The sequence below is a fragment of the Rhinatrema bivittatum genome, chromosome 1 (assembly GCF_901001135.1).
Source record: "Rhinatrema bivittatum chromosome 1, aRhiBiv1.1, whole genome shotgun sequence".
Taxonomy (NCBI): Eukaryota; Metazoa; Chordata; class Amphibia; order Gymnophiona; family Rhinatrematidae; genus Rhinatrema; species Rhinatrema bivittatum.
The window spans coordinates 739,236,152-739,252,344 of record NC_042615.1 but is presented as its reverse complement, the minus strand read 5'-3'; the positions used below and the strand labels follow the sequence as shown (position 1 = coordinate 739,252,344).

Sequence of the window (16,193 nt, the reverse complement as noted above, 5' to 3'; positions counted from 1 at the left end):
TCTATCCATGCTCAGTTAAGCTGGATTTGTTGGGTAGAAATCAGTATAGACTTCTTGAAGTTGATCAAAAATCTGAGAATCTGTAACAAATGCATTGTGATGTGAAGAGCTCTCGGGAGAATGCCATTATGAATCAGTCATCTAGAAATGGGAATACCTGGATACCTGACATCTTAGGTGGGCCGCTACAACTATAAGGCACTTGGTAAAGATCCTAGGGGGCAGCCAATGGGCCAAACGGGAGTACCTTGTACTAGTAATGAATAGAATCCAGCTTGAAATTAAGAGAACATCAAAATGAGGGGTGGATAGGGATATGCACGCAAGGGTCCTTAAGATCTAGCTATCACATTCAATCAGTCTCTTGAAAAAGAGGGGAGTATGGTGCTGAGGGAGTTCATTTTGAACTGCTCCAAGTGGAGATAGCTATGCAGGTGTTTAGAGTCCAGAATAGACTGCAAACCACCCGATTTTATGGGCATTAGGAAGTATGAAGAATACAATCCTTTGTCTACTTGCGAAGTTGGGATTTTCTCTATGGCTTGCTACTGGAGAATATGAATTTCCATGCAAAGCCGAGGAAGTTACGACCGATCTGGGAGTGAACGTGAGAGACACAGAACAGAAGGAATTTGGAAAAAATATAAGCGGTACCCATATTGCACAATTTTGGACTACCCATTTGTCTTTTGTGATTAGGTGCCACGCTCCCTGGAAAACTGAATTTTCCCTCTGACCAGAGGGAAAGGTGTAGCAGAACCAGGAACAAAAACTCATGCCCACTTTTGGTTGGGCCTGTTGGAATGATTCATCTGTCAACATTCCCCTCTGGCAGAGTCAACCAGACTGCTGCTGATGTTTTTTGAAGCTGCAGAGGAGGCAAACAATATTGCTAGAAGGAGAAATAAGGACATCTATGGTAGTAAGGCCTTCTGTATGAAAAGGTAGACAGTCACGGTGCAGATAAAGTCCAGTACGGTAGACTAGACCTGGACTGCTACAATTTGCACCTTTGAGTCACTGTCTCTCGAAGTTTCTCTGAAGAGGTTGTCTCCATACAAAGATCTACTAGCTTTCTGTGAACATCTTCCTGTATGCTACTGGCTGAGAGTCATGTCAGGTGCTTAATTCAAACGGAAGCTGCTGATGTTCTTTGCAATAGTCGAAAGACAAAGTGCACACAAGAGATGTCTAGTAGATTTTTCTAAGTCAAGCAGAGTATGATGAGTGGGGGAGAGTGAGCCCTTTCTGTTGTGGCTGTAGGTGATGCAGCCTCTTAGACGAACCTATGAGGCTTAAGCCAACAGCTGGCATACACATCCTGAAGATGGGACAGACTGGAGCATCACCTATACAAGCCTCTCCCGCAGATTGAGCCTTTGGGTCCTGGCAGCCAGCAGGACTTAAGATGGTCCCTAAGGCGATAAAGGAAGCAAGAGTCCAAGGGCAGCCTGGGTTCAGGACAGGCCAAGATCAGGGCAGGTGGCAAGTAAGCGTAGACAGGAACAAGGCAAGGCGTGATATCCAGGCGGCAGGCAAACGTGGTCAGATCCAAAACAAAAATTAGTAACAGGAGATCAGGCCAAGGATGAATGAAAACACGAGAACCTGGATGAGACAGGCTGGGTGACAAACACAGGAGCAAACAGGAATGAAGGACAATCTGGAATTCAGGAGCAACATGCACTGTCCCTTGCAGGAGACATGTTGCTGAAGCAAGGTAATGCTGCAGCCTTTGCTTAAAATAGCCCAACAGGAAGTGCTGCTTAAGGTTTCCCGCCCCAGGACCTGTACTATGCATGCACATGTGCACGTAAGGGGAGACTGCAGCCTAGCAGCGTTCTGCTGCAACAGGCGGCTTCTGGCAATGGCTGGGGCAAGTACAGCACAGTCTCATGAGCTGCAAATGTAATAGTGCCCTCCCTCTAAAGCCCCTCCCCAGTCTTCTGCCATAGGCTTCCTGGGGAATCTCCTGTGTAAGTCCCGTAATAGTTGAGGGGCTTGGAGATTAGAAGCTGGCTCCCAAGAATTCTCTTCGGGGCCAGAGTTCTTCTAGGAGATTAAGAACTGGATTTGATTCCTAACTCTTCTGGAACTCAAGATCCCCTTAACTTTGTACTGGTGTCCTCTTCAGCTGCAATTTCAGTGGGTTTGAAGGATTGTCTGGCTGGCCGAGATAAGATGGCTGATTTCAGCAAGGATACATGGAAGATTACGTAATCCAAAGAGTTGGAGTTATTTTTAGTTTGTAGGCCACTGTCCCTAGCTGTCGCATGACAAGGAAGGGACCCACAAATCTTGGGACAAACTTTAGCAAAGGTATGTCAAGGCATAAGTTTTTCATAGTAAGCCAAACCAGATCCCTAGGCTGGAGTTCAGGTGCCAGGCGAAGTCTCGACCACCTGCCTTTAAAACGTGCTGCCGCTTGTTCAAGGAAATGGCGAGTCTTGCCAAAGGTCCTGGAGTTCGTGTCCCATTATGTTGGCTGAGGGGCAGGTGACAGGTAGTGGCCCAACACCACACAGAAAGGCAAAGACCTGGCCGAGTTCCTCATGTGATTATTGTAGCAGAACTCTACCCATGGGAGTAGTGATGCACAATTGTCCTAGTATTTAGTTTATGTAGGCCTGTAGGAAGGCCTTGAGGTTCTTATTTGTTTGCCCATTACTCTGGGGATGGTAGGCCAAAAAGAAAGTCCAAGGTAATCCCGAACTTCTTGCACAGGCTTTTCCAGAAGCAGGCCGTAAACTGCACCCCTTGGTCTAAGAGGATGTGGAGAGGGAGCCCATGCAGACGGAAGATGTGCTGGACGAAGAGACTGGCCAGTTCTGGTGCAGAAGGGAGGCCAGGGAGAGGTGTGAAATGGGCCATTTCTGAAAAATGATCCACTACCTCTCATATAATGGTGTTGTCGCTTGAGAGAGGATTGTTGTTGATAAAATCAGTGGCCAAGAGGATCCAGAGTTTCTTGGGGGCTGGCAGGGCTATATCATCTCCCAAGTTTGAGCTTGAAAACTGTTCATTGAACATGTGGGACAGGATTCTACATATCTCTTCATGTCAATCTTCATCTGAGGCCACCAGTAATGACGAAAAATTAACTCCAGGGTTCGGATGATGCTGGGATGTCCTGCCAAAATAGGAGTTATAGGTCCCACTGAAGAACTTTCTGATGAAGTTGAGGAACAAAAGTCTTCCCTAGTAGAACTGTCAGTATGGTGGCAACCATGATCATTGCAGGGTCGACAATATGTTGTGGGGGCTCCAGAGAGACTTCAAGATGAAAGGAAAGTGAGAGGGCATGGGCATTTCGGTTCTTCTATGTAGGGAGATATCACAGTTCAAAGTTAAACTGGTTGAAGAATAATGACCAATGGGGCTTGCCGCGGGTTTAGCTACTGTACTTGTGCCAAATGCTCTAGATTCTTGTGGTCCATATAGAGTCTATAGACAGTCATGGGTGTCTGGCACCTTCCAACAGATGTTGCCATTTCTCTAAGGCTAGCTTTACTCATGATCAACAATGGTGTACTCTCTCTCTGTGGAAGAACATTTTTTAAAGAAATAAGAACAGGTCATGAGAATTCTATGGTTTTTGTGCTGTAAGAGGACAGCACCTTGCCGTGGGTAGAAGCATCTACCTCCAGTATGAATGGCTTGGAAGTGTCTGGGTGACGCAGGCATGGGTCATGGATGAATTCTTCTCCGAGATGCTGATATGTCTGAATGTAGCTATTAGACCATTTCTTGGTATTTGAACCCTTTTTAGTAAGGGCAACGAGTGATGCGGCAGAGGTAGAGAAGCCATGAATGAACTACCTGTAATAATTTAAAAATGCAGAGGAAGCGCTGCAGGACGTTGACGCCTATGGGATGGCTTTCAGTTTCTCCATAGGCCTTGCTGGGAAATGATAAAGCAAAGGAATGGGAGTTTCTCCTGTTTGAAGATACATTTTTCTAACTTTACATAAAGATGGTGCCCACTGACCCTCTGGAGAACTTGCTTCAGATGATGTTCTTGAAATGATTTTGAATAAGACTAGGATATCATTCAAATATATTACCACATGGGAGTAGAGAAGATCCAGAAAAATCTCATTGACCATAAACTGAAAGAACACAGGGGCACTGGATAACTCAAAGAGCATCACCAGGAATTTATAATGTCCATCCCTGGTATTAAAAGCAGTCTTCCATTCGTCCCCCCTCTCAGTTCCTACTCAGGTTGTATGCCCCCTGCACGTTAAACTTAGTAAATATCTGTGCCCCTCAGTCAAAGAGTTCTGTGATCAATGGGGGAGGGTATCGATTTCTCTTGGTAAAAACAATGAGCCCACGGTAGTCTATGCAAGGGTGTAGTGAACAGTCTTTTTCCCCACAAAAAAAAAAAGAAGCTGGCCTCGGCCAGCAACTAAGAAGTAGTTAAATCACGTGGATTGTGATTAATTGCAGGAGGACCTTGCAAGACTGGAAGATATGGCATCCAAATGGCAGATGAAGTTTAAAGTGGGTAAGTGCAAGGTGATGCATATAGGGAGAAATAACCCTTGCTGTAGTTATACAATGTTAGGTTCCATATTAGGAACTACCACCCAGGAAAAAGATCTAGGCTTCATAATGGATAATACATTGAAATAATCATCTCAGTGTGCTGTGGCAGTCAAAAAAGCAACAATGTTAGGCATTATTAGGAAGGGAATGATGAATAAAACGGAATATGTCATAATGCCTCTGTATTGCTCCGTGGTGAGACCGCACCTTGAGTACTGTGTACATTTCTAGTTGCCACATCTCAAAAAAGATATAGTTGCACTGGAGAAGGTACAGAGAAGGGTGACCAAAATGATAAAGGGAATGGAACAGCTCCCCTATGAGAAAAGGTTAAAAAGAGGTTAGGGCTGTTCAGCTTGGAGACTAGACGACTGAGAGGGGATATTATAGAGGTCTAGAAAGTCATGAGAGGTCTAGAAAGGGTAAATGTGAATCAGTTGTTTACTCTTTCAGATAATAGAAGGACTAGGGGACACTCCATGAAGTTAGCAAGCAGCACATTTAAAACAAATTGGAGAAAATTCTCTCACTCAACGCACAATTAAGCTCTGGATCCAGTTTTCTGGCAGTGGTATTTGTCTCCCACATTTTCAACTATAGTGCACATAAGAGAGCATGTAGAGCCACTGGTTCTAATGTAATATCCAAAATATTGAGCAAACCCATAACTTCTGTTGGGATCTTTGTCTTTTCTTCACAAATTTAGAATAAAGTAGGGAATGCTTGTGGATGTTCCGGGTGAATTTACTGGAGGACACAATCACCCTGAAGATTGAAGTGACAGAGGCGGGATTGTTGGACAACACTGTGAGGGGAAAAGCGTTTGATCAATTCCCAAATGTGAAGAATCCACTGCAACCAATGATGAAGAACCATGAAAAGGAGGATTCAGTGCTGGTAGTAATGCAGAAATTGCAGCGAGTAAGATTTCCAGGAAGTGTGGAAATGTGGGTGCAGACCCATTCGCAGGCATGACTTGTGATAAAGAGCAGTGAAGAGGCAGTAAAACACTTTTTGACATCACATAAGTAGTTATTCTTGTTCTCCTAAGTTATTTGATTTTTGATCATAAGTAGCTTTATAATTATTAATAAATATTCTATAGCATTTATGCTTCAGTTTTGTGCTTTGTTTTTGCTAGACAGGCAGACACCGCAGAAGGGGAGATGTTAGATAGAAGTGCTGTACAAAGTGAAAAGTTACCAGGCCACAGTATTAGAGAGTTATGTTTAGAAACACACCAAAGTCATTTGGCATTTTAGCTTAGTTGCTGGCCCATAGATAGCATCTGCATACAGAACAAGGGCAAATGTACATACATTTGGATTGTTTATAATAAAAGGCCAGCTATTACTTACCTAAACTTCCAGCCTTGTCTTACAGCATTATTTTAATGTTCATATTGCGTCAGTTATATGTTTCAAGTTGTTTTCTAAGTTGATCTTAGTTGTTTCATAATAGATTTTACCTTGATTATTATCCGTTCATTATATTCGATATGTTCCATGTAAACCGCCTCCCCGGCGATAGTTATTTCTGTTAAATGTGAACCGGAGTGATATGTATTGTATACAGGAACTTCCGGTATATAAATTATATATATATATTGTATACAGGAACTTCCGGTATATAAAAACGAAAAATAAATAAATAAATAAATAAACAAACAAACTATTCTTCACTAAAGGAAAGGAAATTAATACCAACGACTGGGTTATGCACCTCTGCCAGCAGATGGAAATGGAGCAAAAGCTGATGTCACGGCTATATAGTCCTGCCCCGACATCAGCCCTCCAGTATTCTCTGGAAAAGCCAAACTATTGACAAACCTGATTAAATGAACATTATTCGTGTTTTTCAACCAACAGGAACACTGAACTTAACCAAAAGAAGGAACACATCTAGCAAACTAATGGCTAGAGAACCCACTTACTAGTTATCAACAAAGAGCAGGAATTCTACTCTGCACTGATCACCATAAGAAGGCTAAACACAAAATCCAAATCTGGCAGCCAAGGGCAGGTCTGGGATTGACCTACCCTTCACTAAAGGAAAGGAAATTATCAGGTAAGTAGTAATTTCTCCTTCCTTAGCATTGAGGTAGGTCAATTCCAATGAGTGGGATGTACAAAAGCTAATCCCGAGAAGGACGGGAGGCTGTCAGCAGCCCAGTCAAAACCGCCTGCGCAAAAGCGACATCCTCCTAGCCATAATTTTCTGATGACAGAAAAATATGTAATTAACTCACATGAAACTGATACTCAATGTCAATAAAACTGAAATCCTACTTTTAAGACAGAAAATACACCTTTTACCAAGCTTCCAACTTTAAAACTAGAAGATCAATAAACTGAAATTGAACTTTGTATCCCATGCCCGAGACCTTGGCATAATCAATCGATAGTGAACTCAATCTCAAAAACCACATCTCCACTAAAGTCAGAGATGGACAAACTCTTGACCCTAAGAGATCTAAAACCGCTTCTAACCCAAAATGACTTTAAAATGTATTACAATTACTGATCTTCTCTAATATGGATTACTGCAATTCTCTCCTACTTGGTCTCCCCTTCTTCAACTCTACGCCCCTTACAACTCCTACAGAATGCAGCCGCAAGAATCTTGACAGGAAAAAAGAAAATGTGATCATAACACCTCTTTTAAATCTCCCTCCACTGGTTTCCAATCAAGCAATGGATCAATTTTAAAATATTTTGTCTATTACACAAGATCATTTACGGCGAACATACAGACTGGTTAAATGCTGCCATACGATTACACGTTCCTCAGAGAAACCTTAGATCCACAAGCAAAGGTCTTCTATCTATCCCCTCAGTGCGATCACCTCATCTCAGCCAGGTCAGATCAAGAGCCATATCACTTGCAGGCCCAAAAATGTGGAACCTTCTACCGCTAGCATTACGTACACAACCTGATTTAAAACTATTTCGAAAAGGTTTAAAGGCATGGCTATTTACAAAAGCTTATGAGGATATACGGACTAATTAACAGGGAAATGTGGTATTTGAGGCATCTTTGTTTTTTTCTGATTTTATTTTTTTCTTTAATATTTATATCACTATGATTTTTCTTAAATATGTAAACCATTGTGATGGTATATAAAACCAATAAATAAATAAATAGATAAATAAATAAAGTAAGGCCAGGTACATTCCAGGCCCCATAGGCCCAAACCTGACATCCTGCGAGCCAGAGTCCCCTAAGGACTCCACCCGTGGATCAGAGGAGGAGACACCCCTGCAGTCTCCCCCTCAGTCCCATGCCCCTTGGACCAAGGAGATGGACCATCGTCAGCAAAATTGGAAGGAGGCAAGTCTCCCCCGAGCATCCAGGCAGCACTGACAGAGGCTTAAAGAAAGCTCCAGCTGAATGGCTCTGATGTGGCAGGCAGCACAGATAAGACAGGTGCTTAGGTTCCTTCACCGCGGCTGCCATGCTATAAGCGCACAGTTCAAAGGCTTTATTTATTTATTTTATTTAAATTAATTTATATACCGGAGGTTCCTGTATAATATACATATCACCCCGGTTCACAAAGAACAGTAACTATCGCTACAAATAGCGGTTTACATAGAACAGAATAAAAGAAGTTTTACATTGAACAAAAACAAAGTAATAAGTTTTACATTGAAGTCAGCATGTGTAAATTTCTGATTAACAAAGGAAGAAAAAAATAGATCTGAATAACTCGTTGTGGGCTTGAAAAGACTTTTCTTCGTGTTCTTGGCTCTAGGGGAAAGCTTGTTTGAAAAGCCAAGTCTTAAGTTCCCCTTTAAATGTAGAGTGGCATGGTTCTAAACGAAGGTCTGGAGGGAGCGAGTTCCAAAGTGAAGGGCCTGCTGTGGATAATGCACGTTTCCTCAGAACGGATTTCACAGGTTGTGTGATTAGTCTGTTCTGATAGGCGCTTCTGGTTGGTTTCACAGATGTGTGTAATTGAATTTGGAATTTGGAATTTGGCTTGTGTCTAGCTTTCCCACACATACAAATGCATCTAATATGGACGCACAAAAAATGTGCGTCCAAGCCCACGTGCTTTGGCCACTAGTCCCACTGGACGCATAAACTGGACACCCAGGATCGACACCTAAACTGGGCACACAAGATGTGCATCCGGACGAACACCCAAATACTCGCACAAATGATAATGGGCGCAAACCTGGACGTGCACACACCAACAATCTGCAGCACAAAAACGTGCGAAAGTACTCTGGCCTACTGCGTGCCAAAATGAGAGAAGCCTGGAAGAGGGGGCCTAGCCAAACAGCTACTCAACCCGCCATGCCTGCACTCTCTCCTCACCTCACAAAACTCCCCAGAAATGTGAGTGGGACAGCCGAATGCTGAGGTAACAGACTCTTCTCCTGCTGTCCTCCAGTCACTGACTCCCCCCCCCCCAAAAAAAAAGTTAAAAACTCTTACCTGAGGTCAAACCTCCCTGGCTGAAAGCAGGAATGGGTCCCAGCTACGGGAAGAAAAGGCTAAAGTTTTCACCGCCGAGCCTCTCTTGGCCTGCAACCACTAATTAGAATTTAGGTCCACGTCAGTCAAGGCTATCGGACTGAGGCACTCTACTGAAGGAGGGACAGCACAGTATCACCTCAGGAGGCAAGTGGTGCTATACAGACATCTCCTTTCCAACTTCTTTCCTCCTTTCACACTCCCAGGCAATCCCCCAAAGGGAAATGCATGTCCACCATCTGCCGGAGATGGAGAATACTGGCGGGTTGATGTTGGGGCAGGACTATATAGTCATGACATCAGCTTTTACTCCATCTCCGTCTGCTGGCAAAGGTGCATAACCCACTCGTTGGGACTGACCTACCCGAACGCTAAGGAATGCCTCATCAGTAAAATCATTTGAGAGAGAGATTAATACTGGTGTCTTGTGTGGCATTCTGACTGTCTCTCTTTCTAGAAGGTATGCATATTATTTGCAACATTAAATAGATATGAAATGTTTTTCCCCACAGCTCTCGACTCTAAGCATTTATTAAACCACAACAGAAGGCAAGGGAAAAGAAGAGGTAGATTCCCTAGAAAGTGTTGTAAAGAAAGTCTCATCTATCTCTGTCACTTAGTCAAATCGCTTGATAGTTTTCTTAGCTTGTGTAGGAAAAGGGGCATCTTTCTCAGATATTAGAACGGGGTCCTGCTCCTCAATGGGAGGTCTGTTAGAAAAGAGTGGAACAATGTAACAGATAGGATCAGGGTTTCTAGATTTAAAACTTGTGACAGCAACTGTGAGACCAGAAGCACTGTGGTAAAAAGGAGGTGGCAGGCGGAGAAACTGACTAGACATCCTAGGACTGGGTGGGCAAGGCATCCCCACACGCAAAAAAGGAGACTCCAGAATCTGTAGGATGTTTATATTTGCTTGAACAATCTTCCAATATTTGATCAGAACAGGAGGGAGAAGCTGGTCTGGAATGTTTAGAACTCCGTGAAAAAGAGGCAGCAGAATGTGTCGATGCATGCTCTGGAGTGATGGGGAAAGATCTTGTGTGTCCTGGGCACTGAATGAAGAAAAGTGGAATGGCGTGGTATACTGCTCTGATCATAATAGAAAGGTGTGTTGAAAATTTGCACCAGTGCTTCATATTAATTGCATCAGTAGCATGGGATCTTCTTAGTGTTTGGGTAATTGCCAGGTTCTTGTGGCCTGGTTTGGCCTCTTTTGGAAACAGGATGCTGGGCTTCATGGACCCTTGGGTCTGACCCAGCATGGCAATTTCTTATGTTCTTATTGCATCAAAGGGACTTGTGCTGGGTGCATCTATGCACCATGCTGCTTTGCATCAGAAGCTTTGATGCACAATGTGTTGCTGGGCGCTTGGATGTATCATACACTGGCAGCTTCAATGCATCTTGTCTCAGTGCATAATGTGGCGATGTGTTGTGTCTCGATGCATTGTGCATTGGTGTTTTATTTGACACATCGCCTGCTGAGGAACTGGAGTTCTTTTTGTGCCATTGGTTCCCCTCAATGCTTTTTGTTTCGGTGCAGGGGGAAGCTCTTCCAAATGGTGCCACATGGACTTCAATGCATGTTGGTTCTTGGTGCTCAACCCTGCGGCTTGAGCCAATGGGGAGAATGTTAGAGGAACTATGGCTCGATTCTCTTCCCTGCGAGGCATCCAAGTTTCCACTCCAGGAGGAGGATTTATTACGGCTTCTCTAGGCCCGACGCAGAGCCTCTATTTTTGTACCCTGGAGACATCCTTCCACAGTGCTGGCAGTTAGTCTGATCACATTCTGGGCCTAAACAGCAGTAGAAAATATTCATTATGGATAGGCATGAGTTTATCTGGCTGCAGACAATTTTGTAAGCCACTGACGGTAGTTTTTTTCTTCCCTAATATGACCGAGGTGATGTTCTTGAAGGTTCAGTCTTCAAAGTTTCTTTTCTCTTTTTTTTTTTTTTTTAGAAGCACTTAGAAATGCTGCTGGGTGTGCTGGCTGAAGTAGTGAGGCAACAGAAAAAGGAGGAAACTGGAAATTTTGAAACTGGAAAATAAATGAGGAGAGAGTACACATCTGTGCTTGCGTTTGGACCAAAAAAGAATCCTGAGGAGGCTCTCAAGGCAACAGGTACACAGGATTCCCCATACATGCGGGTGATATCATTCAGTGCCACTGGATGATGTCACCCACATATCATGACTAATTAGTCTGCTTATCGACAGAGAATGCATGCTGTCATCAATTGCCAGTATACTAAACATAAAATTAGCATTTCACAGGAGAGGAAAGCATTCCTCTCTCATACACTACCCAAGCTGAAACAAAAAAAAAAATATATGCAGAGAAAGTCTGAAGAGATTTTCAAGCATCTTGGCTTGGTTGGCTGAGTACACCTTTGATCCTACAGTGTCAGTTTCTATTATTTTCGTTGAAATAGATATGCCAAATCCTTATAGGAAGAGCTTGCCATCCAAAGTGGCCAAACTGGAAGTACCTACTTACTACTTTTTCCATACATACCTTGTAGCTACTTATAACAAACTGAGTTCTTTGACGAATTCTTTCAGGTTGCTGCAAAGGATGTGCTAAAGCAGGTAGAGCCTTTTCAATCAAGAATTCAGAGCCACAGGGAGAGAGATGAAGATTGGATCCATCTGAATTGTACACGTCTACAGAGTCATCATCATAAAGCACAAAGAAACCTTCAGGCTTCATGGCAGGGAATAGCAGCTATCCGCCTGAAAACGGGACAAAGAGATTAATCTTAGTGTTCACAAAACTAAGCAAATAAAGGATATATATCATTTTTATGAAGTATAAACAAAGTGAAATATACCTAAAAATCCACCATGTATTATTTAAGTTATGAAAATCCACATGATTCAGGTTTTTATATCCGTATTAGAAGTTTCCTGAATTGTTAAAATGCAATTTCAGATTACCTCAAGTACTCAAATTTTGGCCATGGTTTGAAACTGCAATCTTGTTCTCCAAAGCTCATATTTCATATATATCATCAGATAATTATGGTGCTCTAATAAAAATGCATAATTTGCAAAAAATTCCATTTTCTCCAGTACAATACAACAACCAGAACTCTACAATTTATCATTTTGACTCATTACTAATTTTTATAAAATTAATTATCAATGACTTAATGCTTTGTCCCAGTCAATCACAAACTGGTTTGATTTCTGGAAATTAATAACCAGGTTTTCCCCCAAGGACACTTCTGTGCTGTAGAGCATCATAAGTCAGTCTACCTGGAAGATGTGTGCAAATGAACCAAAACTACAAGCCTAGAGCAACACCAAGATGGAATTTCAAGCCATGTGATAACTTTTGCTGAGAAATTACTACTTACCTAATAATTTCCTTTTCTTTAGGACAGTCAGATGAATCCAGAACAAGTGGGTTATGCATTCCTACCAGAAGATGGAGACTGAGAAAACTGATGTCACAGTATATACAATCCTGCAGTTACATCAGCCTGCCAGTATTCTGCTCAAAAGCATCTGTGAACAGACTAGCAAAAAAACAGATAACCATTGCAATACTCAGCCAACAGGCAATACTGAGTTCAGACAAGAATGTAATATCACTAGTCTAGGGACTGGACTAACACTTACCAGTAAGCCCTGTAACATGTAGGCACTCATGAGGTTCATTATGCAATCATATGGCAGCCAAGGGAGGGAAGCTGGATTCATTTGACTGTCCTAAAGAAAAGAAAATTCTCAGGTAAGTAGTAATTTCTCATTTCTTAGCGTCCAGTCAGATGAATCCGGAACAAGTGGGATGTACTTCTGAATAAGGCGGGAGGCTGCCTGCGGTCCAGTCAAAACCGCACGTAAAAAGGCTGCGTCCTCCTGGACTTGCACATCCAGATGATAACAACTGGAAAAAAGTGTGCAAGGAGGACCAAGACGGAGCTCGGCAAATGTCAATGGAAGACAACAATCTAACTTCTGCCCATGACACTGCCTGAGCTCAAGTGAAATGGGCCTGAACCAGACTGGGTAACTGCTTCCCAGCATCCACATATGCGGTTGTGACTACCTCCTAAATCCAGCGAGCTGTTGTAGTCGGCAAGACTTGCTCTCCCTAATACCACCATTGAGGACAAACAGGCGATCTGACCTACGCAAAGGCCCAGTGACCTCCAAATACCTGACAATATGCCGCTTGACATCCAAGGGCTGCAACATCTCTCTCCCTGACCAGAGACCACTTTCGGTAAAAAGAGAAACAGCTACTGGCAAGACAAAGTCTGCAGCTCTGAAACCCTATGCACAGAACAATTTGCCACAAGGAACACTGTTGTCAAGGTCATAAATCACAAAGACAGAATGCATAGTAGTCATAACATAGGGCCTACCAAAAAATCCAAAACCAAATTTAGACTCCATAGTGGCACCGGAAATGCAAAGGAGGATGAAGAAGTTCCACCCCTTTCAGAAAACGGACCACATCAGAATGAATGAGCCGACAAGAATCCACCATTGGCCGGACCCCTGAAACAGGCAAGAGCAGTTACTTGTACACTTAAGGAATAAAGGGCCAAGCCTTTATTCAAACCATCCTGCAAAAATTTCAAAAAGAGCGGTATCTTGACTGAAAAAGGAAGAGTACCGCAATCCTCACACCAGGCCTCAAACATTCTCCAAATCCGCACATATGCCAAGGAAGAAGTGAAGACCTAACTCTTAGCAAGGCGGAGATCACTGCCACAGAGTATCCACGTTTCAGCAAGTAAGCCCTGTCAAGGGCCATACTGTAAAACAAAATAGAGTCTGCAGCTGAAGAATCATGAAACTTATGCAGTGCGCAAAGTTGCCAACAGGAGTTGCCAACAGGAGATTCCAGTGATCCTGAATCAGCTGAAACTCGTCTGACAACGCCCAATCTCCTGGGTCCAGACTCTCTTTCTGCTGAGAAATTATCAGGTAAGTAGTAATTTCTCATTTCCTAGCTCCTAGACAGATGGGTTCAGGAGCAGTGGGATGTAGCAAAGCTACTCCCGAATAGGGTGGGAGGCGGCCCGCAGTCCAGTCAAAACCACCCGTGCAAAGGCAGAGACCTCCTGGGCCTGCACATCCAGACAATAATACCTGGAAAAGGTATGTATGGAGAACCACATCACAGCTTGGCAAATGTCAATGGGAGATAATCTAACCTCTGCCCTTGACACTGCCTGAACCCTAGTGGAATGAGCCCTAACCTGAGTAGGCAACAGCTTTTCAGAAACCACATATGCAGCCGTGACTACATAAGAACATAAGAAATTGCCATGCTGGGTCAGACCAAGGGTCCATCAAGCCCAGCATCGTGTTTCCAACAGAGGCCAAACTAGGCCACAAGAACCTGACAATTACCCAAACACTAAAAAGATCCCATGCTACTGATGCAATTAATCATTAACAACCAACCATCAAGGGAACTCCCCAATGTATGGTGATGTGCGGTCACTACGTCTTAAGACAACCACTTTGTGATTGTCTCAATGGATAGCTCCCGTGTTTATTCTTCAAATACTTTATTGTATAAGTTTTTCAATTTTTTATTAATTTTTTACTTCCATGTGCTTAGTTTCCTTTCCCTGGCGAATAGCCTGAGCCTCCCTAAGCGTTCTTGGTTTTCTGAGAGTACTTATTGGTTTCCTTTGATCCAACTAGATTCCTGCCTGACATCGGCCGTGTTTCGGCTGTTGTCTGCCTGCTTCAGGAACCTCGGGTGGGGGGGGGGGGGGGGGGGGAATTTTTCTTTTAGTCCACCGTGTGATTTCAAAATTTCTAAAGCACATATCTTTTAAAGAACATAACAAACATTCAATTTTGTACTCATGTGTCACATCTATTACACCACTAATAAGAGTTTTTGTTTTACTTACAAGTTTTCTTTAAAAATCACTCTCGTGAGCGATGCCTTCATAGTGTAATCCGGCGTCTTTCTCTACCCGATTCGCTTTAAAACTACCCTGGGCCAATCACTACCCTACCAGATCGAGGCTGAGAGCACCGAAGGATGCCTCATGAATGTTTCTATGTGCACCGCCCATGATATACCTTAAAATATGTCTCACAGCACTTTGTGTTTGTGTCCAATGCCGATCACTGTTACTACTTGCACTTAATGCCATATTTTATTGTATTAGTTTTTTGTGTTAATTTTTTAATTTTTGTTTGCCTATCGTTATGAATTTTGTATTCGTTGATTTGTCTTAGACGTAGCAACTGCACATCACCATACATCGGGGAGTTCCCTTGATGGTTGGTTGTTAATGATCTCTTGAAAAAGGGAACGAGGTTTGGTTGATGTACTGATGCAATTAATAGCAGTGGCTATTCCCTAGAATATTGGACTTAATATTTATCTGTATCTTCAGTAAATAGCTGAAAGTGCTATCAGTAGAGGAAATATGATATGTACTATTTAATGCACACTTGTTTATGAAGTCTGTAAATAAAGACAGTCAAGTTAATAAAGGAAAATTGGTTCTTACCTGCTAATATTCATTCCTGTAGTACCACGGATCAGCCCAGACTGCTGGGTTATGCCTCCCTTCCAGCAGATGGAGACAGAGAAAAACTTGAAGGACACCCCTGTAAGTAGGATGCGCCACCTGCAGCCCCTTCAGTATAAACAATATCAAAGCAGAATTAAAGTGGTAAAAGGAATCCAAAAATTTAAATGGTTAATCCAAATTTAGGAGACTCAACTATGTACAAAATGTGAAATCTTCATCCTGCTATAGTATGACAGGAAAAAAAAAATGATAATCTGTCGAGCGGAATCAAAAAACTGGGCGGGCATCTGGGCTGATCCATGATACTACAGGAACGAAAATTAGCAGGTAAGAACCACATTTTCCTTTCCCTGTACGTACCCGGATCAGCAGAGACTGTTGAGATATACCCAAGCCGCCTTACATGGGGTGGGACCTAGAAAGCCCCGCTCGAAGCACATCGCTGCCGAGTCAGGAGCCTGAACATCCAAACGGCCGAGCAAAGGCGTGCAAAGATTTCCAGGTTGCCACCCTACATATCTCCTGAGGGGAAATCAACTGACTTTCTGCCCAGGACGCCGCCTGAGAACCGAACGAATGAGCCTTAAGACCCTCTGGAACTGCTCGCCCGTGACATATGTATGCTGAAGCA

At 43.0% G+C, this 16,193-nt stretch overlaps 1 protein-coding gene across 3 annotated transcripts in view; it reads right to left on the bottom strand.

The window, feature by feature from the left end:
- C1H5orf34 (chromosome 1 C5orf34 homolog) overlaps positions 1 to 16,193 on the bottom strand; it is a 105,419-nt gene that overhangs the window by 77,423 nt on the left and 11,803 nt on the right. For all 3 annotated transcript variants that reach the window (XM_029577780.1, XM_029577770.1, XM_029577790.1), the window contains exon 2: positions 11,557 to 11,774. In XM_029577780.1, coding sequence (XP_029433640.1) covers positions 11,557 to 11,751 — 195 coding nt within the window. In that variant the 5' untranslated portion in view covers positions 11,752 to 11,774. The remainder of the gene's footprint in view (positions 1 to 11,556; positions 11,775 to 16,193) is intronic.